Source organism: Alligator sinensis, unplaced genomic scaffold (assembly GCF_000455745.1).
Source record: "Alligator sinensis unplaced genomic scaffold, ASM45574v1 scaffold301_1, whole genome shotgun sequence".
Lineage (NCBI taxonomy): Eukaryota > Metazoa > Chordata > Crocodylia > Alligatoridae > Alligator > Alligator sinensis.
The window spans coordinates 2,760,476-2,781,775 of record NW_005842035.1 but is presented as its reverse complement, the minus strand read 5'-3'; the positions used below and the strand labels follow the sequence as shown (position 1 = coordinate 2,781,775).

General features: G+C 64.2%; 1 protein-coding gene across 1 annotated transcript in view; it reads left to right on the top strand.

The window, feature by feature from the left end:
• The window catches only part of SLC12A9 (solute carrier family 12 member 9), a 38,807-nt gene that overhangs the window by 10,379 nt on the left and 7,128 nt on the right, over positions 1–21,300 (top strand). Inside the window, exons 2-9 of the mRNA XM_006022440.2 lie at positions 3,038–3,172; positions 3,826–3,963; positions 4,297–4,596; positions 5,035–5,142; positions 5,301–5,412; positions 7,973–8,130; positions 11,170–11,252; positions 14,871–14,995. Coding sequence (XP_006022502.1) covers positions 3,038–3,172; positions 3,826–3,963; positions 4,297–4,596; positions 5,035–5,142; positions 5,301–5,412; positions 7,973–8,130; positions 11,170–11,252; positions 14,871–14,995 — 1,159 coding nt within the window. The remainder of the gene's footprint in view (positions 1–3,037; positions 3,173–3,825; positions 3,964–4,296; positions 4,597–5,034; positions 5,143–5,300; positions 5,413–7,972; positions 8,131–11,169; positions 11,253–14,870; positions 14,996–21,300) is intronic.

Here is a 21,300-nt window from a genome sequence, read left to right as displayed (position 1 = left end):
GGACAAGTCAGAGAGAGTTCAGTGGAGGGCAGCAGAAGTGGTTGTGGGGCTGGGGGACTGGCGAGAGGCGGAGGGAACTGGACTGATTTGATCTGGAGAAGAGAAGGCAGAGGTGGGATTTATTAGCAGCCTTCACCTCCCTGCAGGGGGTTGCAAAGAGGATGGAGCTGGACTGGTCTCAGTGGGGGCAGATACAGGACAAGGAGCAATGGGCTCAGGTTGCAACAAGGGAAGTTGTGGTTGGCTATTAGGAAAAACGCTCTCACTGGGAGGGTGGTGAAGCACTGGGACAGGTTACCCAGAGACGTAGTGGCATCTCCATCCTTGGAGGTTTTGAAGACCTGACTAGACAAAGCCTTGGCTGGGATGATGTAGTTGGGGCTGGTCCTGCTTGGAGCAGGGGCTGGACTAGATGTGACCTCCTGAGGTCCCGTACAGCCCTCGTTGTCTGTGATTCTATCATTTGAAGACTTATCAAATCCCCCCTCAGTCTTCTCTTCTCCAGTCTAAATAACCCTAGTTCTTCCAGCCAGACCTGGGAAGCAAGATGTATGAGGACTCGAGTCACTTTTGCCCGTCCCCACTGGATTCTTTCAGGGCTTCCCAGCTGGCCTGTGCGTCTTGAAGTGTGAAGCCCAAAATCGGACAAAGGACTTCAGTGCTGAATAGAGCAAGAAAATCACTTCTCTTGATTTGCAAGCAACTCTGCTGCTAGCATGACCCAGTCTGCCGTTGGCCTTTTCTGCAACAAGAGCACGCTGTCGGCTCCTTGTTCAGCCTCTGCCTGCCAGGTTGTCACCCTTGCTGTTCTCCCCTCCTGCCCTGACCCGGAGGCTTCCAGGGGACCTAACTCCTGCACCTCAGAGCAAGCAGATGCCTAATGCAATCAAAGGGGCATTAGCATCCATTTGCCATCCTCTCCACAGCCCCCGAGCCTGTGCACATGCAACCCCCACTCCCCCACCAGACTCCCAGTTATCCCTTAATTGTCCTGAAAGGGAGAAAACAGCTGTGATCCAGGGCTTGAGCTGGAGTTTCTTGCCCTGCAGAAAACAAGATCAAGGGGAAGATTGGTTAAAAAGAGACGTCTTCCTTGTGCCCTGGAGCGGTAACAAATTCTACATGCTCCGTTCAGTCGGTGAGGATCTAGTGAGATCCACCGCTGCCTCCTTCCCCCGCGTGAGCGGGTCTGGCCCGCCTTTGGCAGGGCTGCAGTCCTGTGACCGGTCCCGCCACGCCTCCCTGATCCCGACTGCATCACATGTCCGTGATCGTACTTGGGCCTCCAATTCCTCCTGCTTATTCCCCAAGCTTCTGGCATTAGCGTGTAAACATCTTAGATAACCAGCAGTTGCCCTCGTTTCTCCCTGCAAACGTTGCTAAGACCTCCCCGTCCTCTCCTCTGACTTGCTTCCTATCCAGGTCCCCAGGCTGCTTGCTTGCCTCTGGGCTTCTTCCTCTGTCCCCTGGTGACCCTGGTTGGAAGCCCTTGCTGCAGGGCCCCGAGCCCTGCTGGCATCACCTATGATGCCCCCTCCGAGGCCACGGTGCTGCGTGTTGCTGCAGAGATCTCCCCTCCTGCAGGATCAGGCAGCCCAGCCCATTGGGGGGCTGAGGTTTTGCTTGTCCCCCCTGGTCCCAATGTGCTTGGGAGTGGAGGAATCGCTGGGGCGGGGGCTGGTGCCCAGTACAACCCACTCTGCATCTCTGCTTTACCAGGCAGGCCCTCCACTGCGGGGGCCTGGCTGTGGGTGCTAGAGCTGGTGTTGTGGGGGGCATGGCTGGGGGCATTGCTCCTGCCTCTGCTCCACTGACCTTTAGCCTCTGCCATTTGCCCTTCAGCTGAGTGCCATGAGTGCCAGGCCCAGGCGTCTCCCCCAGAGCCACAGCCAGCCTGGGCAGTGCTGGGTGTCCAGCAGGTGTTCACTTGCGCCCCAGTGCAGCAAGGCCAGAGGAGGGTGAAGGGCCTGGGGGTTGCGTCTAGAGACAGCTTAATCCAGCTGGAGGTGCCCCAGTCTGGTCTGCAGCCACCACCTGCCCAGGGGAGCACCGTGCGCATCCCCAGGTGGAGAGGGGCAGCGGTGGGCGCTGTGGGGGGCGGGAGGAGCTGCATTGAACTAACTTTGTCGAGAGTCCTGGACTGGGCTGTCAGGGCTAGGGGCAGGGTGATGGGTACTTGGGGCCCATGGGGCTTTCTCTGGTGATACAGCAGGGCACTGGCAGTGGTGTGGGGAGCCTAGGGCTGGGTCATGGCTACAGAGGTGCGGCAAAGCGGTGTGTTGGCATACCCGGGCATTGTGGGTCAGGACACTCAAAGCCGCCGTGGCAGGAACAGGCTTGGCACCATCCATCCTGCCCTCTGCCAGCTGGGAGCGGTGTGTGCGCAGCCCCGTCCTGCCCCCTTGTCCACGGGCCAGGCTGCCTGGGCTGGAAGCAGCCCTGTGGCCGGATGCCCTGGGGTCTGGCCGCCTCGGGTGTCCGGTGCTGGGCGCTGGTGCTGCGTGCGGTGGAGCAGCAGCACCCTCTAGTGCCCACAGGGGGGAATGGTGGGGCTGGCCCCTCGCAGGCGGGCGCCGTGCCCGGCTCCTGGGTCCACGTGGCACTGGTGGCAGGGCCCAGCACGCAGCCACGGAGGCAGGGCATTTGGAAGACCCTCAGCCAGGGCATGGCCTCTGCCAGCTGGATGCTGGGCCCTCACAGGGGCTGCCCCGTGGTGTGGGCCATGCCCTGCCACAAGCAGTGCGTGGCTGGTGGCAGTGCACAGTGTGCTGGCTGGGTCTCTCCAGAGAGCGCCAGGGGATGGAAAGGGCCTGGGGGTGGAAAAGGAGGCTGTCATGCTCACCAGGTGTCGGGGCTTGGGGTATGTGAAGAGCCGGTGGTGGGGGTTGCTGTGCCTGCTGTGCCCCCCCACTTGCCCTCGCAGGGGGTCCAGCTGTGGCCTGCTGCCTGGGCTGGTCCTGGCACCGCATGCAGAGCTAGTGCTGGGGCTCTCGGTACCAGCCTAACCTTGGCCCTTGTGTGTCCCGCCCGCTGGCAGGTTTTGTGGTGGGGCAGGCTGGGCTGTACCAAGCCCTGGCCATGTTCGTGGTGGCCTACTTCATCATCGGCATGACGGTGCTGTCCGTGTGCGCCATCTCCACCAACGGGGCGCTGGACGCCGGTGGAGCCTACTGTATCCTTGCCCGGAAACCCCCTGCCCCTGCTCCCCAGCCCGGCCCCCCAAGCCCATCCCTGAGCCACGTGGGGGGCATTAGCGGGACAAATCCTTTCCTCAGGCTGGTCCCATGTCCCTGCATGGGCCCCGGTTGGCAGCAGGGTTGGGGTCAGGCTGGACCCCCATCAGTCAGCAGTGGTCATGCTCACTGCCTGGGGTCCTGCCATGCCAGGGTGACCTGCAGAGAGGGGCATGGCATGTTTCTGGGGGAGAAGCTCCCCAGCAATAGCTGGAAGAGCCTTAGTCAAGGGTCATTTGGGGCAGAGCCAGGCTGGGGCCCCCTGCCCTGCTCCGGGGGTACAGGTCCTTGGTGCCAGGCCCTGGAGCTACCCAGCAGCACCTGTGGCCCACGGGGCTGCTCCAGGGGCTGCAGGACCAGGGGAGTCGGGCAGAGGCCGTGACACCAGCCCCGTGGGGCAGTGCAGCCTATGGGGCATGACTGAGGGGCACTGGCAGGGCTGGGGGCTGAGCCTAGGGTGGGCGTTGAATATCGTGAAGGGGGTTTTTTGTGGCTGCTGTTGGGGAAGGGGGCAGAGGGTAGCACCGCTGCCCATACTGGGGCCTTCCCACCCCCCTCGTCTGTTCGTCTGCCCTCCTTGACCCTGGTGCAGACATGATCAGCCGGGCCCTCGGCCCCGAGTTCGGGGGCAGCATGGGGATCATGTTCTTCCTGGCCAACGTCTGCGGCAGCGCCCTCTACGTCCTGGGGCTGGTCGAGGCCATCGTTGACATCTATGGGATCCCCCCGGGTAAGGCACTGCCGGCGTCAGGCCTGTCCCTTTCCCCGTGGGCTGCTCCCCACCCCAGGCCACGGCTCTCAGCCCTGGACGATCCAGAGCAGTCTCCTCCCCAAGGGTGCTGGGCCCAGGGGCAGGGATACAAGGCTCCATCTTCGGGACATGACGCCCCTCTCCTCCCCCAGCCCAGTGTGGCTGCTCTGAGCATCACGAGTTTGGGGGGCTCAGTCATGAGCACAAAGCGGGCACCTTTCTGCCCCAGGCCTGAGCTCACCCTGGAGTGGGCAGTGAGGGGTGGGGGGTCTGCCCCTGGATCCCCACTCACCCCGGCTCTTCTCTCGGCAGGCCAGAGCGTGGGCACCGGCTCCCAGGTCCTGCCCCGCAGCTACTGGTACGAGCTGCTCTACGGCACGTTCGTGCTCCTGCTGTGCCTGCTCGTGTGCCTGGTGGGCGCCTCCATCTACGCCAAGGCCACCTTCCTCATCTTCCTTGTCGTCATGGGCGTGCTGGGCACCGTCCTCGTCAGCTTCTTTGCCGTGGGACCTACCGTGGTGCGGCTGCTGCGCCCGCAGGGCAACACCTCCATCAGCCTCATAGGCTCCTTCACCGGCTTCCGGCTGGCCACGCTGCGGGGCAACCTGGCAGGTGAGACGTGCCCGCAGCTCCCAAGCCCTGCCCAGCTCCCCTGCCATCTTCCCTGCCTTGAACCCGCTTTGCTCTGCCCTGCCCACCCCTGGCCCAGCAGGGGCTGGTGCTTGGTTGGGACTCACCTTGGGGGATGGAGAGAAGCCCTGGGCTGAGCCCCACTGGAGCTGCCCCCCTGTGCCCACCACACCTCTCTGCCAGCAGGCATGCGGGCACCTAGTTTGAGCTGTGGAGGGGTCGGGCAATGCCCAGTGTTGGCCCTGGGTTGATGCTTGGGGCTGAGGGGTGAGGGGACCCCGGCTTGGGCTGGCAGGGCCCACGGGTCAAGGCTGAGCGTGGGGCTGTGTTATGTGGGGGAGCAGGCAGCGTGGCAGCTGTGGTGTAGCTGGTGGCCCCTGCCATGGCCTAGGCACCTCACACCTGCTCTGTGCCCCGCAGCTAGCTACAGCGTGGACTACACCACGGGGCGCACCATGAGCTTCAGCACCGTCTTCGCTGTCATGTTCAACGGCTGCACCGGCATCATGGCCGGGGCCAACATGTCCGGTGAGGAGCAGCAGGGCAGGGGGTGGTAGGGCTGGATGGTGGGGGGCAGGGCTGGGGGCTGAGGGAGCAGCAGGACATTGGTGGGGGGGTCTGATGCCCTGGGGGCAGCGGGGGCCCTGTATCCCCTGACCGAGGCCGCTCGCCTCCCGTCCTTGCAGGGGACCTGAAGCGCCCCAGCTACTCCATCCCGCGGGGCACCATCACAGCCGTGCTCTTCACCTACGTCGTCTACAACTTGCTGGCCTTCCTGCTGTGCTGCACCTGCGACAGGTACTGCCCCGGGTCCCCCCTTTCCACCCCTTCCCTGGGCTGGCAGCCTCTGCCCCCTTCCTCCATGCTGGGGGGAACTCAGCCAGCTGAGCCCTGCCCCAGGGGGCCTTGCCCTGTGTCCTGCACGGGGGTGCTGTGGGGTCAGGGGAAGCCCCTGGGACCCCAGGCTGAGGGGCTGGCATGGCCTCATGGAGCTTCCCTGTGCCCCACGTGGGGTCCGCGCTCCAACATGCCGGCACCTGGGCTCCCTGGGACCTGCAGCACCCTGGGGCTGCCTGGCAGGCTTAGACCCTCCAAGCAGGGTCCATGGCTTGGGTTTCAGTGCCACGAGTCCAGCGACCACGTGGCCCCTGCCAGTGCACCGAGCTGAGCTCGCACCTGCGTGCTACCACCCTCTGCCAAGCCGGACGCACCTGCCTGCCCCAGCCCGAGTGCTCCCCCGGGCCCCGGGCCGGCAGCCTGCCGAGCATGCAGGGCAGGGCAGGGCAGGCAGCAGGTTTGAACTGCCCAGGGGGCCGCTGCGCTCAGCTGTTCATTTTCCGCTTGGGAAAGTGCTACCATCAATCTGGTGGGCCGGGGCGGCGGCAGGAATGGGCTGGAATTAGAGCTGTCATGTTCTAATATCTTAATGCACAGCCATTGCTCATGATGACAGAGGACAGGCCGGCTCGTCCCCCCCCCCCCCTGCCGAGCTGTACCCTCCTCCCCCACACAGCCTGCCGCTCCTTCCTGCCTCGCTTAATCAGCTTCCCTGAGCAGCGCAGAGCCCCGCTCACCCCCTACCCCCTTTCAGGGTCTTCCCTCTCCCCATCTTGCTGGCAGTCCTAGCAGTGCTCACAGGTTAGCTTGAGGCCCTGAAATGCAGCCACCTCTGGGGAGGAGGAATCAGGCCGTGGGTGCCAAACCAGTCCTCAGCAAGCGGTCTCTGCTGTCTCAATGTAGGGGATAGGACCCTGACTTCAAAGGACCATGTTAGTGCCCACATGTGGTACCTTGTATGGATTTGGGCATGTGCCCCCGGGGTGGGCAAGGGGCAGACTATTGGACACGTGCCCCGGCGTGGGCAAGGGGCAGACTATTCCCTGCTGGGACTTGAAGCTGGGAAGCCAGGCTGTGCCCATCTCTGCTGCAAACCTGGTGGCTTGGGAGAGCCAGGGCTGGGGTGCCAGCCTTGTCGCCCCATCCACGAGGTCATCTGATGCCAGCCCAGCAGGCAGAGGGAGCCTCGGGGGCCTGAGTGGCATGTGGAGGGGGTTTCTCGGTGCTGGGTGCCAGCCAGGTTACTCCCCCGCCCCTAGGAACAAGGTGATCAATCCTTTGGTAATTGGGTATTAATTGTGGGCCACGCTGATGTTTAAGATCTGTGCTCATTTATCTCGCACCTGCTCGAATCCTCTTGTTAAGATGCAATTAAAGTCTGGGCCGTTTGTGTGTCTGTAACGCTCTAGCAGCTCCCCCCGCTTTCCGCCAACGGTTTCCTCCTTGAATTTTGGCCAGTTGGCTCCTGAGGAGCCGGGAGCTTCTTGGCTGCTGTCTTGCTGCACCAGGCAGGTGGCTGCAGCTGATCGACGGCTTGTTTGGGTCTCGGCTGTGAGGAAGCAACCGTGGCCAGGAGCTGCAGTGACAGGGCTTCTCCGCAAGCCGCCGAGGAGCTGGGCCGTGAGGCTGCGGGCTGCCTCCCAGGGGAATTAGGCGGTGCATAACCCTCCTGTGGTCCTGGGTACTGCTGGTCCCCCTGCCCGGCCCACATGCCAGCCTGGCCCAGCAGAGAAGGGGGTTCATCCTGCTCACAGGACTGCAGCCAGGCTGGGATTCCCTGGGCAGGGCTGTGCTCACATGCTGCTTTCGTAGCTCCTTGCAGGATAGGAGAAGTTTCCTCAGCTTAGAGCTCGAGCAGAGAGGAGATCCCCAGCTCTGAGTGCCAGTGCCAGTGTGTCCATGGCATGCACATCTGTTGTGCTCAGCCCCACAGTGCCCCTCGATGCCAACCTGCAGCCTCTACCCCCTGGATGCCCTCTAGGATCTGCCACCAGTGGGAAGGATGGGGAAGCCTCTGGGCTGGTACTGGCAAGGTGTGGAGGAGTTTCTGCCCCTGCAGCCCATCCCTGTGCCAGTCTAACCCAGCTAGGGCCCTGCCACCTGCTGCTGTGCTCCTTCTCATACCCACTGAGAAGCATGGAGGTGCTGGGCTCCCCAGCCCCACTTGCTGCCAGGGGTGCCTGCCAGTTTGCCTGGAGCAGAGTGGGTTCCCACTTGTCCCCTGTATAGGGGCCGGGCCGGGGCATGTGCACATGTATGGCACAGAAGGTGCCCGTCTGGCTTCCCCAGCTGGGTGCCCGGAGGCTGGATGCAAACTCCTGGGCTCTGGGCAGTGCCACGCATTCCCTGGCACATCCTGCCTGCTGCCCCTTTGCAGGTTGGGACCTTTGGCTCAGTTGCCCATTCCCTATGCCTCTGCAGTGCACACATCCCTCACGAGCCTGGTCTGTGCATGTGGCATGTACCTGGTGTGTATCCAGGGCCCGTGCCCCCATGGCTCAGCCTCTCTCTTTGCTGGCAGGAACCTGCTGCAGAACGACTACGGCTTCCTGCGGGACATCAACCTGTGGCCACCCTTTGTCAGCATTGGCGTGTACTGCTCCACGCTCTCCGCCGCCATGAGCAACCTCATCGGTGCCTCCCGCGTCCTCTATGCCCTGGCCAAGGACGACCTGTTCGGTGAGTGCCCTGCGGGGTTGGCGCTCGTCCTGGGAGATGCCCCATGTGCCCCCTGCATGGCTGGAGCTACCCCCTCTCCCGGGGTGGTTGCCTGCAGGGCAGGGCCGCTGGCTCCAGGAGGTGGGGCAGCCGCGGGAGAATCCCCCTGTGCCCGGTGCTGTACGGGGCCTTGGACACATGGCTGAGACTTTCTGGCTGGGCCCAGCAGAGGGCGGCACACACTGTCTCCGCTCCTGTCCAAGCGCCTCCGCTTGCCATCCCAGGCGGCGGTTCAAGCTGCCTGGCCATCCCCATGGTAACAGCTGATGGTCCCGCGGTCCCTCGGCAACAGCATCCACCTGCCCTCGCACTGCACAGCCGCGCCGGCTGGGGCGGGAGCTGGTGCTCCTGGGTCCCCTCCACCCCCTGGTCCATATAACACTGGGCACAAGCCCAGAGATGCTCCCGGGGCTGGAGGAGCCTGGCTGCCCCCTGGCAGGGGCCTGGGCTGCCCCGGAGAGTCCCCCCAGGCTGCAGCCTTGCCCAGCGCCCGCCCCAGCTGACGATCGGGGGCTGACGTGGTGCCCAGTCTCCTGTAGCCGGCAGGGGTCCCTGCAGCTGGGCAGGGGACTGCAGCCGCCAGCCCCGCACCCTCCCCCTCTTCCCTCTCCGTTCCTTCTGCTGCCTCCCCTCGCTCTTCCCTCTGGCTTCCCAGCTCCGGCGCTTGGGCTTGGCCGTCCTTCCCAGTCCTCTGTCTCCTTGGCAGACTTCCCTGGCAGCGCTGGCAGGCGAGGGGGGTGGCGAGGAGCCTGGGGACCTGGCCTGCCTGCGCAGGTGCAGGGGCATCGGCTCCACCTGCCGTGGGGAGCTCCGCACGGGCTCGGGGGTGTGGGGGACGGGCAGGCAGTCCCCGGGAGCCCCTGGGGTGAGCAGGGTCTGTGCTGCAGCCCCCCCAGCCCTGGGCCCTTGCCAGCACTCAAGGACGCCAGACAAGAGCACAGGCACTTTGATTTCATTATCTCCTGGCCCACTTGGGCTTCTCCAGCCAATTGAATAAATATCCTCTGGCAGCGGCCTGCCACAGGTCCCCGCGCCGCCGCCGCTCCCCCCAGCCCATCCCTCCCCCCAGCTGAGGCAGGCGGATGGTGTGCCCCTGGCTGGAGCAGGGGAGGGCAGCAGGACTCCTGGGTTTCACCCCCAGCTCTGATGCTTGGTCCTGCTTCGTGCCTCAGTTTCCCCATCTAGGGGGTACCTGGTCCCCACCTCCTCCTCGAGCTGTTCAGCAGCAAGGCAGGTCAGCGGGGTCTTGCTGTCTGGCTGCTGAGACCCTGCCAGCACCGGGTGGGTTGGGGGCCTGCTCCCTTCCCCATCGCCTCCCCCCCCAGCAGCCTGGAGCAATGTCCATGGAAAGGGGGAGGGTTGTGAGCAGCCCCAGGAGGGGCAGGGCTCTGGGGCTCGGGTCTTGCTGTCGTTCCCAGAGTCCTGCAGGCTCCCAGCTGGGCCCTTCCCTTCCCAGCCACGTCGCCCCTGGGGATGCGCTGGTGGGCTGGGGAGGGAGCCCTGGGCAGCATGGGCAGGGGGATCACAAGGAGCAAGGTGCCCTGCCCACGGCCAGCTGAGCAGACCCATGACAGCTGGCTCCATCCTGGAGCCCGTGCCCAGCAGCCAGGGGTTGAGGGAACAGCCTGGCATTGCCCTGGAGCCGCTGGGGGGGCGGGATTGTTGCGCCCCCGAGCACCACGGCGCTGCTCTCCCAGCTGGCACTCCTCCCCACTGCGCTCCCAGGCTGCGCGTGCAACGCGGCTGGTAATTGATAACCAGACTAATGCGCTGTGACCGCACGACACCATCCCGCCTCCCCGGGCGTGCGCTGGGGCGGCCGTGCCCGGCAGCTGACCCGCCGCAGGCTCTCGTCTCCTCGGCCCGACGGGGCAGGGCAGAGCCGTCCATGGGCCAATCTAGGAGTGCGTGTGGCCGACCCCAGGGCCGCAGCCCCTTGGGGTGGAGGAGGGGATGCTGGGCTGCAGCAGGGCAAGGGAGGGGGCACTTGCTGTCCCAGCTTGCTGCCAAGGGATGCCACGGCACCAGCTGCCAGAGCCGTGGCGCGGTGCTCACTTGATGCTCAGCGAGTGTTTCCTCCTGCTGCCAGGCCGTGGCTTCCTGCCTTGTCCTGCTGATCCTCCCCTGACCACGTACCCCCAGCTCCCTCCCTACGTACTTAGCTCTCAGCAACTATCCCTATGAGCGCCCGGCTGCTTCCCACTCGTGGTGGCCGCCAGGACCTGGCAGTGATGAGATCTGGGTCTTTCCATGGACTTTTTTTTTTTTTAAATTAATCAAGCCTCGCAAAGCCGTCGCCCCGCTTCCCCCATCGCTCTAAATCCTTCAGCCTCCGTGGGGCGGCGCTGATCGGCAGTACAAACACATAAATTACCTGCTCGTCACCATAAATCGAGTTCTCCCAAAGAAGGGGGGTTGGGGGGGAAGAAGCCGCACCATTGTAATTAATTGTCCCAATCGCTAAATTAATTTCAGTTTTAATTATCCTCCCCGCCGGCTGCCTGCAGGCCTGAGTTGCCGCATCACCGCCACCCCGCAGCTTCCCCATGCGGGAGCCAGGCCCGTGGTGCTCCCCAGCTTGCTGCTCTGATCCTGGGGGAAGGGGCTGGTCTGTCCGCTGAGCCGAATTCGGGCGGGCGGTGCTGGCGGTATCAGCTGCTGCCTAGTGGAGGGGTCACGGATTTCAGTGCCGGTGCAGACCCCTAACCTTCGGGGCTGGCCAGAGAGGATCACTCTTAAACAGGGCCTGGGGAGATTTGGGGGTTATCGTGCTGAGGACGAGGGCTTCTGGTGGCTTTTTGGTGTAGGATGGATGTGGGTGAGGAGGACGTGTTGGGAACAAACGCTCTTTGGCCACTGAATGGTGCCCACGCCGGTGCCCCAAGGCCTGGGGTCGGAGAGAGAGGTGACACCCAGTGTGTGCCAGCCCCATGTTCTGCCCCCAGCCCCGCTCCTTTGAAGTCCCCTCTAACGAGCCGTTTGCTTCCCTTTCACTTGCAGGCAGAGCCCTGGCGCCAGCCAAGAAAACCTCCCGCAGCGGAAACCCCTGGGTGGCCGTGGTCATGTCCTGGGCACTGGTGCAGGTGAGTGTGCCGCGTGGCCCTGAGCACTCTCCCCTGTGCCTCCGGCCAGGCAGGCAGCCTTGTGCAGTGCGACCACCTCTGGGGTGGGGAGCAGCAGCGGCTAGGGCAGCACCATCGTGGTCAGCGGGAATGAGCCTCGGAGAGGGCTGTCGTATCCGGGTCTGCCTTGGGGTGTCGCGTTGGGGTTTAGAGGGGGCAGCTGGCTCTGTGGGGAAGGCACTAGGGGCTGGAGCTCACTTCAGCGCCAGCAGGTCCCAAACCTGCTTTTAACCCCTTCATGCAACGGGCAGGACTCGGCTGCTTTCCCTCCCCGCAGAGGCCCACCCTCATGGCTGAGTTGCCTTCGGGTGCTCCAGCACCTTGTTTTCCAAGGAGCTGGTGTGAGCCTTGATTGTCCTTTGCCAGGCACACGGTGCCCTTGCCCCAGCCTCCCCGGGCTGCCCCAGCCTGTCACAGCCCCCTCTTCTCGAGGACCCAGGCCGGCTGAGCGCCAGGAGCTCCTCTGAATCTCACGTGCAAGCTCAGCCTGGTCTCCCACTGCCACCACTGCCTCCATCCCGGGTGAATTAAGCAACTGGCCCGAGTCCTTGCATGAGCGGCTGCGAGGCGGGGGCCGCCAGCCAATCGGGAGCGGTGCTCACCGGCCCCGCGTGGCCCCCACTCTCTCTGTGCCGCCAAATTGGACAAATACGTGTAATGCTAAAAAATTGCCCCATTAGTCGGCAGGGAACATGGACACGTGTGCACAAAAGGCCCTCGCGGCTTGGCCCTCGCCAGGTTGCCATCCAGCGCTGGTGCTGGGCACCGCAGAGCTCTGCCTGTGCCAGCACAGCTTCAGGGGACTGAATCCCTGTTAGTGCTGGGGAGCCCAGCAGATGGGCAGGTGGGGGCTTAGTGCTGCAGCCTGCTGGGGGTGTTTGGCACCTCCAGGTCCCCGCAGCCGAGGGCAGCCCCAGGGCCCAACTCTGCCAGGGGAGCAGGGTGGGTTTGCTGCCAGGGCACATCATTGGCAAGGCAGGTGCAGCTCCTGGAGATGCGTGCATTAGGAGGGGAAGCATTGCATGCTAGGATGTGCAGCATCCGTGTGCATGAGGAAGATGCCCTCCCTGCTCTGATGTGCCTGGGTGCGGGCAAAGAGTGGGGGGTTGTGGGCGCTGTGAAGGAGAAGGTGCACAGGAAGCAGGCGGCTGCCCTGGTGGCTGGGGAAAGAGGAGGGGGCATGGGCTGAGCAGGCTATCAGGAGCCCAGGGGGTTGTCTGGCACAGGCAGCCTGGCAGCACCTGGGAGCCTTGGGCATGGATCGGGCCCTTCTGCAAAACCAGACCAGAGATGGCACTGCCCAGGGCCGGGTGAGACCTTGCTGCTCCCAGCTGGTGCAGGGGGCTGGGGGTCCCACCCTGCCTGCCAGCTGCTGGCTTATGGTATGGTAGGGGGTGTCTGGCCAGGCTGGTCCCCTGGCAGCATGACAGTGCCCAGCAGCCCAGGGCTGGGGCCGTGGGTGCTGCTTTCTCCCACCCCAGCCCACATGTGGCTGCTTATCCCTGTGGGGATGTGGGAGGCTAAGCTCCTGCCCCTGGCTGACGCTGCCAGGGTGCAACCTGCTGCCGTCGGCTGGCACCAGCCCTAGTGCTAACGCGAGTGGCAGAGACGAGGGCTGCTAATCCCGGCCGGCTCCTCTGTGCAGCTTCTGGGCTGAATGACAGGTCAGCGCGAGCAAGAGCTTTTCCCTGGCAAACTTCTGCTTAGTGGTTGTTCCTTGGAGGCATTTTTCTTCCTCCTGAGCAAATTGAATGGAAAGGCCCAACGTCTCCCGCCCTCCCCTGCGATTGCGATTAGCTAATGGCCAGTTTGCGTGGGGCTGCGCTGAGCCCAGCCCTGCGGGGGTGGGCGCTGCGGGGCACAGTGACCGGGTGAAGCAGCCCATGCACGTGGGGGGGACTAATCATCGCCTTCGGCACCCGGGGGGGCAGGAGAGGGCCTGGCTTGGCCTGAGGAGGGGGTTCCACTGCTGGACAGCTTTCCCAGTTTTGTTTGCCTGGATCCCATCATGGAGTGGGGGGGCATTTTCCACCCCCAGGGGACTTCCCTGCAGTGTCCAGGCCCCATCCAAGATGACAGGCCGTTGCCATAGCTGTACATGGTGCCCCTTTGCAAGGCCAGGAGCATGGCAGTGCCACCTGCTGCCAAAAAAGGTGCCAGCCCCATGCCTTGGAGCATCACAGGGCAGAGGATGAGTGTGCCCGGGCCCCCACAGCCTGCTCCCCGGGGCTCCCATCTTCTCTCCCTGGTCGTTGTAGCTCAGAGGCTGACGTGAACCCAGGGTTTGATCCTGGCTAGTGTCTCTCCCGTGCCCCCTTTCGCGCCCTGCAGGCCTGGGGGGACAGGAGAGATCGTGCCTGCGGGGGCCAGGCTGTGGGGCAGCGAGCACGGGCAGAGGGGCCAGGAGGGATGCGCAGAGCTGGGGATGGGGAGGGGAGTGCGGGTCCGGCTTTGCAGTGAGGGCCCCCAGCTGGGCTGTGTGTAGGGTGCTGGCGCTGGGCTGGTCGCCGTCCCCGTCCCAGGCTGTCCCCACACGCACGTCCAAACCGCTAAGGGCTCTCCACTGCCTTCCCACTCTGGGCCTCCCATGCCCCTGGCTGCGCCTCTTGCTGGCTCTTATTCCTCTCCCATCTCTACCCCATGAGGCCTCTCTAATAGCAGCTAATTGAGGGGTCCCTAATAGCGACCGCTCACTCCCCCCAGCTGCTTGCCCCCTCCCCTCCCCTCCGGGCCCCCAGCACTGGGGTTTGATACCTTTCAGCGGCAGATCCTTTACCTTGATGAGCAGCTAAATGAATTATAAATCAAAGGCAAATGGCTGAGAGAGCGACAGGCGGGGGGGGGGGGATGGGGGGGAGCCGGGGCTCCATTATAGCAGCCAGGCACGATTACCACTTGGCTTTGCGCTATTAAGCTCACAACGAGCTGAAATTCCCAATTGCTTAAATGGGTTGAATAATCTAAGGGGAAAAAAAACCCCTCCACTCTGAGCAATTACTCTGGGTCGAGCTGAACTGCCGGCCCGCCGGCCTGCACGGCTCCTCCGCCGAGCACGGCTCCGGCAGAGCATGGGGCGAGGGCAGGAGCCTCGGGGCCAAGCACCCCGCGTCATATGGGTGCAGGGTTGGTGCTGCGCGGGCACGCCGGGAGCCGCATCTCCACGCTTTCCCCCCCACTCTCATGCGGGGCCATGGTATGGTGCCCATGGCATGGTGCACACGGGCGGGCAGCTCTCTGGCTGGGGTGTTTGCATGCTGAGCTGGGCTTTGCTTCCTGTCTCTGTTTTCTAGGGCCAGGTTCTGCTCTGTCACCCAGCATCAGCGGCTGGGCTGGGAAGTGGGTTATGGCAGTAACAGCACCCAACCCCCTGAGCCTGCGGGGTGGAGGTGGGGGAAGTCGGGCAGGGTGCAAGGAGATGCATTACCTGCAGTCAGTCCCAGCGACCCCTCCAGCCCCACAGTGTGGGCTGCTGCTCTCCCCCCGCAGCCTGCCAGCCCCTGTCCAGGCCATCGCGGCACCCCTGTCCTCCTCTCGCGACCCCCTTGGGTTTGCTGCTGACGGCGTCTTGCCTCCCCACAGCTGGTGTTGTTCTCTGGGAAGCTGAACACCATCGCGGCTATCGTGACCATCTCCTTCCTGCTAGTCTATGCCACCGTGGACCTGGCCTGCCTGGCACTGGAGTGGGCCTCAGCTCCCAATTTCAGGTACTTGGAGCTGGGGGTGGGAGAGGAAGGCTTCCTGCTGTCCGGGTGTTCACAGCAGGCCGTGAACCACGGGGCTAAGGCCAGTTATGCTCTGTGGCACAGGCTTCCCTTACTGATGGCATCGTCCCTGCTATACTTGCCATCCTCTTGGCTACCTAGGACCCAAGATGGGGACCCGGTGCCCTGACTTGGTGCTCTGGGAATGGGGCCTGGACCACGGGGCTCTGCCCCTTCACCCGGCAGCCCCCGTTGCCAGTGAGTGCCATGTTCTGCCCCTCACTCAGTGCCAGGGGTTTGCCCCCCTAAACACACAATCGTGTGGCAAGCAACAAGAGACACCTCTGGACGGTGGGGAGCTGGTGGTGCTCAGAGGGCTGCCACGGCGCCCGGCTGTGGGGCCTGGGATGGTGCATGTGGGGAAAGGGTTGCCTTGCTCTGTAACATGGGACAGCTCTCCTAGGACCCTCCAAGCACCTGTCGCCTAGCTCCATCCTCATCGTGCCCGCCTCACCTTGCCGCTCCTGGCAGCGTGGTGTTGGTGCTCTCGACATCTGGCTGTGGCTTGTCTACATGCATGAGGCTTTGCGGTGGGGATTGGGGGGTGCTGGCTGCCTGCATGTGCAGGGGGCTGTCCTGACACCCAAGAGACCCCTTTGCTGCACTCCCCAGCGGGCCAAGGTGCAGGGACCATCTCTTCCTGGCTCCCTGGGACAGGGCCCTGTCTGCCCGAAGAGACGCCTGAGCTCTGCCAGGCATCTCAGATGGCTTTCAGGCAGGAGGAGGAGAGATCCCCACTTTCCTCTCCCGCCGAGCCCCAAACCCGGCCGCCTGAGGCTGCCCTCCCCCTCCAGCTCCTGCGTGGAGCCCTCCATGCTCGCAGCGCCTGGGCGTCCCTGCGGGCAGTGGGGGGGCAGTGATCGATTCCCCTCCCCGCCCCCACTCCCATCCCATCCAGCCGGCACGTCGTGGAGTAATAAGCATTTATGATCCTGGTTAAAAAGCTTTTGCCCTTGAGCAAATACCATTTTTAGTCGAGGGGAAAAAAAAAAAAAAAGACAGAAAAGAAGAAAGCCCAAGGCGCGGGGGGCTCTTTGTGGTGAATTTATGGCCCTTGTCCTGCTGCTCCCCGCGGCAGCGTGCCAGGCGGCGATGGGGCTCGGCCTGCATTAGCGGTAATTAAATGGAGGGGAGAGACGAGCCGCGTTCCAGGAACGGCTCTGGCAGCGGGGAACGCAGCCAGCAGCTAGCTGCCCTGCCTCTCCCCCGGGGGCACAGCTCTCTCGGGGCAGGCCGACGGGTCTCTGGGGCATCACTGCCCTCTCCAGTGGGCACATGCTGGCCCTGTGAGGATGGCACCAGCCTGGGGGCCTGGGCGCTGTTTCTGGTCCTGCCATCGACTCCCTGGAGCTCAAGTGAGTCACTTAGTGTCTCTGCATCACTTAATGTCTGGGACAGTCATGCTGTAGGATTAAGTCATGGCGTTAGGGTCAGGCCTGCGAGCACCAGCCGGGAATGGGGCCCCATCGTGCTGGGAGCTGCATGTAGGTGGCTGCCAGCTTGGCTAACACACCTGGGTATTTCCAGCTCCCCAGCTGGAGCTGGCACAGGCTTGACTTCCCTGTAGATCCAAGACAGGGCTTACGCTGGCACCAAGGGGCTGCGGAGAGTCTCGTCTAGGGTTGCCCACAGTCCTGCAGCCAGTCAGGGAAGAGCCGAGGGGAGAGCCCGGCCCTTCGAGCCCTCGGCTTAGGAAGTCTGCACCTGCCTACCCCCCTGGGCAGTGAGTCCCAGCCGGCTCGGTGCTTCCCCCCTCCCAGACCGGGGGGCCCTTGGGTGGGCTGCATCCTGGGCACCTTGCCGTGGGTGCTGGTACCTCAACCCTGGGCAGTGAGGCGTGGTACAGCAAAGCCCAGCGAGATGGCACGGGTCCCTGTCGCAGCAGCAGTCAGGCTGTGTCCGTACCGCAGGGAAGGTGGGTTTCTGGGGCGTCTGAAGGTGAACGATGGAGAGGCCTTGGGCTGGTTATGGGGGTCAGGGGAGAAAGCGCGAGGTGCTGGGGGTGGGCGATGGAGCCTGGGTTACAGTCAGGGTTGGGGTCAGAGCCGTGGCTGGGAGATGAAGGGGGGGATGTGATGGCAGCTTCCGAATGGGGGAGAGGCTGCGGCAGGGGGCAGGACACGGACCCAAGGGTTTAAGTGCAGCGAAGCTGTCGGCTGAGCAGGGCGCTGGAGCAGGCGGCTGGTGGAGCAGTGAGATCCCTTCCTTGGAGGTGCCAAGCGAAGGCTGCCCAGGGATGGCATAGAGATGGTTCGTGCAGAGTCTGGGCAGGGGCATTTAGGGTAGCAGTGTGGCATCGTCCCCACGGGGGCCGGGGTAGTGCCCCGCAGAGCAGAGACACGATGGGTCATGCAGGGAGCTGGGGGTACAGGGGTCAGGGCAGCTTGACACCCCCAGGCCCCCCCCCCTCCGAGCACCCTCCGTCTCCTGGCACCTGCCTCCCCCTCCCCCTCCCTGTCACCGCCGAGGTCTCCGACAAGCAAAATAAAAAGGGATTTTAATTACCTTTCAGCAAAAACAACAATTAGAGAAAATAACAGCTTTGCGGCTCCGGCCCCCTGCGCTGCGGCTCTGTGCATCCCAGCCGCGGTACCAGGAGCCAGGCTCGGCTGTGGGGGGCGACTGGGCTGGGCAGTGCCACCCCTCTGACCCCCCACCCCGTGCTCCTGGCCGGGCTGTGTGCAAGTGGGGGGCTGTGGTTGTCCGAGCCGGTTGCACTTGTTCCTTCCTGGCAGACTCAACGGCGTGTTAGCGTGGGAGCTCGTCTCCCTCTGTGCTCCCAGCCAGAGCCCCAGTGCTGCCCCTGCCATCACGCCCCCCCAACCCAGAGCCCTGCCATCCCTGGGGGCGGGGGGTGAAAGCATGGGAGTGAAGGTGCCGAGTCCAGGCAGGCAGGAGTCTGCAGACAGCTTGAGACCAGAGCGCTGAGCAGGGCAAAGCATGTTGTGTCTTGTGTCGATACAGCTGTTCACTCTGGAGCCTATTGATGGCTGCCGGTTGGTCAGTTGGATTAATTGCTGCTGGCTGTGGCAGACGCCTTTGCGCGTCGCACAACCTCCTCTCCCTTCGCTGAGTGGCCTGTGCCCCGTGCCAGGAGCACGTCATGCAGCGGCCCTCGAGGCCCGGGGCTGGCCAGCCAGCGGAAGCAGATGGAGCGCGGGTTCGCATCGCTCCTGCCACAAGTGGCCGCGTCCTTTGTGTCCAGGCTTTCAGGCCGCTCTGCTAACGGCTCCTTGCTCCGGGGTCCCCGGCCTGGGCTCCGGGATGCGCAACGTGACGGTAGCAGGGAGTGGCTGGAGGTTGGGGCTCGGGGTGGGGGGCGGGGGAAGGTCCGTGAGCGGTCCCCGCAGCTGGATGCATTAGCGCCAGCGGGGGTGCTGATTGAAATGGTAATTGCAGGCGCTGGGCCCTGCCTAATGGCTGTTATGATTAAGCTCTATTATGGAGCGGCGCGCGGGAGGTGGTGGGCGGCGTTCTGCCGGCGATCGCCGCTGACTGACGGCTTCAGCGATGGCGTGGTGGAATCGAGGGGCTTTTGGGGCTGCGGGCTCCCCGCACCCCCTCCCCCCTTCCCCTGCGCCTCGCACATGCCCCAGGAAAAGCAGCAATGCCAGGGCAGGCAGCCGGGGCGGGGGGCAGGTGCTGTATGGGCCAGTGCTCTCCCCACAGCCTGGAGGGGCCTCGGGCTCTGGGATGGTTCGGGCCTCACTGGCCCCCCAGCTCCCCTTGCCCCCCACGCACCCTCAGCCAGCCCCTGCCCCCTGTCTGCAGGGCTGGTGGGGCCTTGCGGCCCTCCAGGGAGAGGGGGCAGAAGCCCAGAGAGGGCACAGGACCGCGCTGCCTGTTTGAGACCCCAGCCACCAGACCCTGTTCAGTGCCAGAGCCGAGCAAAGAGCCCCGGAGACCTGCTGCCTAATCTCATCACTGCACCAGAGCCCGTCTGGCGCCAGAGCCAGGCGTAGGACCCAGGCCCCCCTCGCTCCAGCCGGCAGGGTTAGTGCAAGCAGATGTGCCTGGCTCTGCTCTGTGGCAGCGTCCCCCCCCCTCCTGCACCGCCGGTCAATGGCTTGAGGCTCCCGGCGAAGAGAGCGCTTGGGAAGGGGCTGATTTTTTCACCATGCCCTGGTCCCCCGCTGCCTCCTGGCATTGCTCTGCGGCCTGCCGGCCCCAAGCCTGAGACACACCGGGCACCTCCAGCGGGCCTGATGCCCACCGGGCATCTCCAGCGGGGCGCTGCTGGCTGTCCTGTCATCCCCTCACGCTTTTGCTGTGCTGGAGGGGGAGTCCCCTCACACTTCCCAGCCCTCGTCTCCGAGCTGAGCGGTGCTTCCCGCCTCAGTGAGTGTGGCGTGGCTCTTGCCCAGCTCGTGGGTGAATTGTCGTGTGGGGCTGGCCTCAGCCCCATCAGTGGGTGGCAGAGGTCAAGGTGGGACCTGCCGTACATTCACCCTGTGCCATAGCAGTGCCAGCCTTGGCACGGGTTGGCACCCAGAGCCTTTCCTAGTGCACCAGCTCCGGCCACCCTGCCTCGTGCCCGCCGTGGCATGGCAGCGCAATGGATAATGGATGGTTTAGGGCCCGCAGCTCAGCTTTTCAATGAGCTGAAACGTGTCGGGTAATAAGTTGTTTATCAGCCATAAATCTCGGGCGCCGTAAGCCCACGGCGGGGCGTTTAGCCACGAGCCGATGCCCCATTGGCCCCCTCCTGAGGGAGGATGAGCCACGAGCTGGCGCCCCATTGGCTCGCGCGTGGGCAGTGAATCGCGGACTCGGTCCCAATGGGCAGGCAGCGGAGGCTGCGTGGCGTGCTGCGCTCCCATTGGGCGGGGCCCGGGTGATGAGCCGTGAGCTGCGCTCCGATTGGGCGGCAGCTTGCTGATGAGTTGCGAGCCGGAGTCCCGTTGGGTGATGAATGACTCGGAGACGTATTTGCTTGGGAGAAGTAAATCTGTTGCCTACATTGTTGCCGAGTTGTGATTATATTGTACCACGCTCTGTAAATCACCGCCGGGGCCTTGATATATGGCGCCCGGTGCCGGTTGTAATTGAAACCGGCTCTCCAGCCCAGCCGCTCGCCGCAGCACGGTGCCCGTGGCAGGCTCGTTGGCGTGCCCTGGCGCGCTTTGCCTGGAGCCCTGTCCCCACGAGCCGCCCCGAGCCACGCCGGTGCCCAGGCTGTCCTCGGCTTCGCATCCCAAACTCCCGGGTTCACCGTCAGGGCTCTCCTCCTCCAGGTTTCTGCCCCTGTGCACGGAAGGTGGCTCCCAAGCAGGTCGCAGGTGGATGAGCTGCCGGCTGTGGTTCCCTCGAGGTAGGGAGACCCCAGCCCAGCCACTATCTGGGTCTGCTCCCTGTGGTCTCCCGCCACAGTCTCCCCCATGACCCCGTCACGGGCAGGTGACAGCACCGTGCCGAAGAGCTGTCCCCCAGCCTGGTGCTGGCTGGCCCTCCGTTGCCTGGAGCCAGCTCTGCCTCCATGGCGCAGGTGCTGGCGAGAGTGGCCTGGGGGATGCTCCTAGCGAGCCCGAGATCGCAGCTTGCATGTGCCGGACGCTGCAGGACCCGTGGAGCTTTGCTCCCAGCTCCCCTAGCAAAGAGCTGCCCGCAGGGAGGGCACTGGGAAGCCGCGTGCCAGCACGACCCGAGCGTGTCTTTCCCTCATCCTGGGCCGGGGAAAAGCTGAGCGCTGCGGGGTGTGTGGGGAGGGGGAGCGGGCCATGGCGGGGCGGTGACAGGGATGGGGCCGGGGCAGCCGTGCCAGCCCGCACAAGGACACTTCAGGTGCGTTTGCTCCCTGGCTGCCACTTTCTCCTCCGCACACCACGACCCAGGGTCGCTTTCACTCAAAGAATAATTAGCTATCTCCGATGTAATTAACTAATGATCCCTTTGGAGCTTAGCAGCTTGACGCGTCCGCGGCGTCCTGCTCTGGAGCCTCCTGTCATCCGTGCCAAAGCCGCCGCGTTCTTGTCGCAATCGCCGAGGCAGGCTGGGCTGGGCTGGGCTGCCCCTGCCCCCTGTGCTGCTCCCCGTCGCTGGCTCCCAAAGCCTGGGGCACCGGTGTGGAGATGGGGCCCCAGCTCCTGGGGGAACCTGGCGTCCTCCCCCTCCCCAAATCTCCAACACAGAAGTGCACCAGGGAGCCAGAGCCTGCCACCAGGGGAAACCGTGGAGGTGATGGCACAGGAACTGGGGGTTTGGGGCACTGGTGCGGTTATGCATGAGAGCACGCACATGCGTGTACCTGT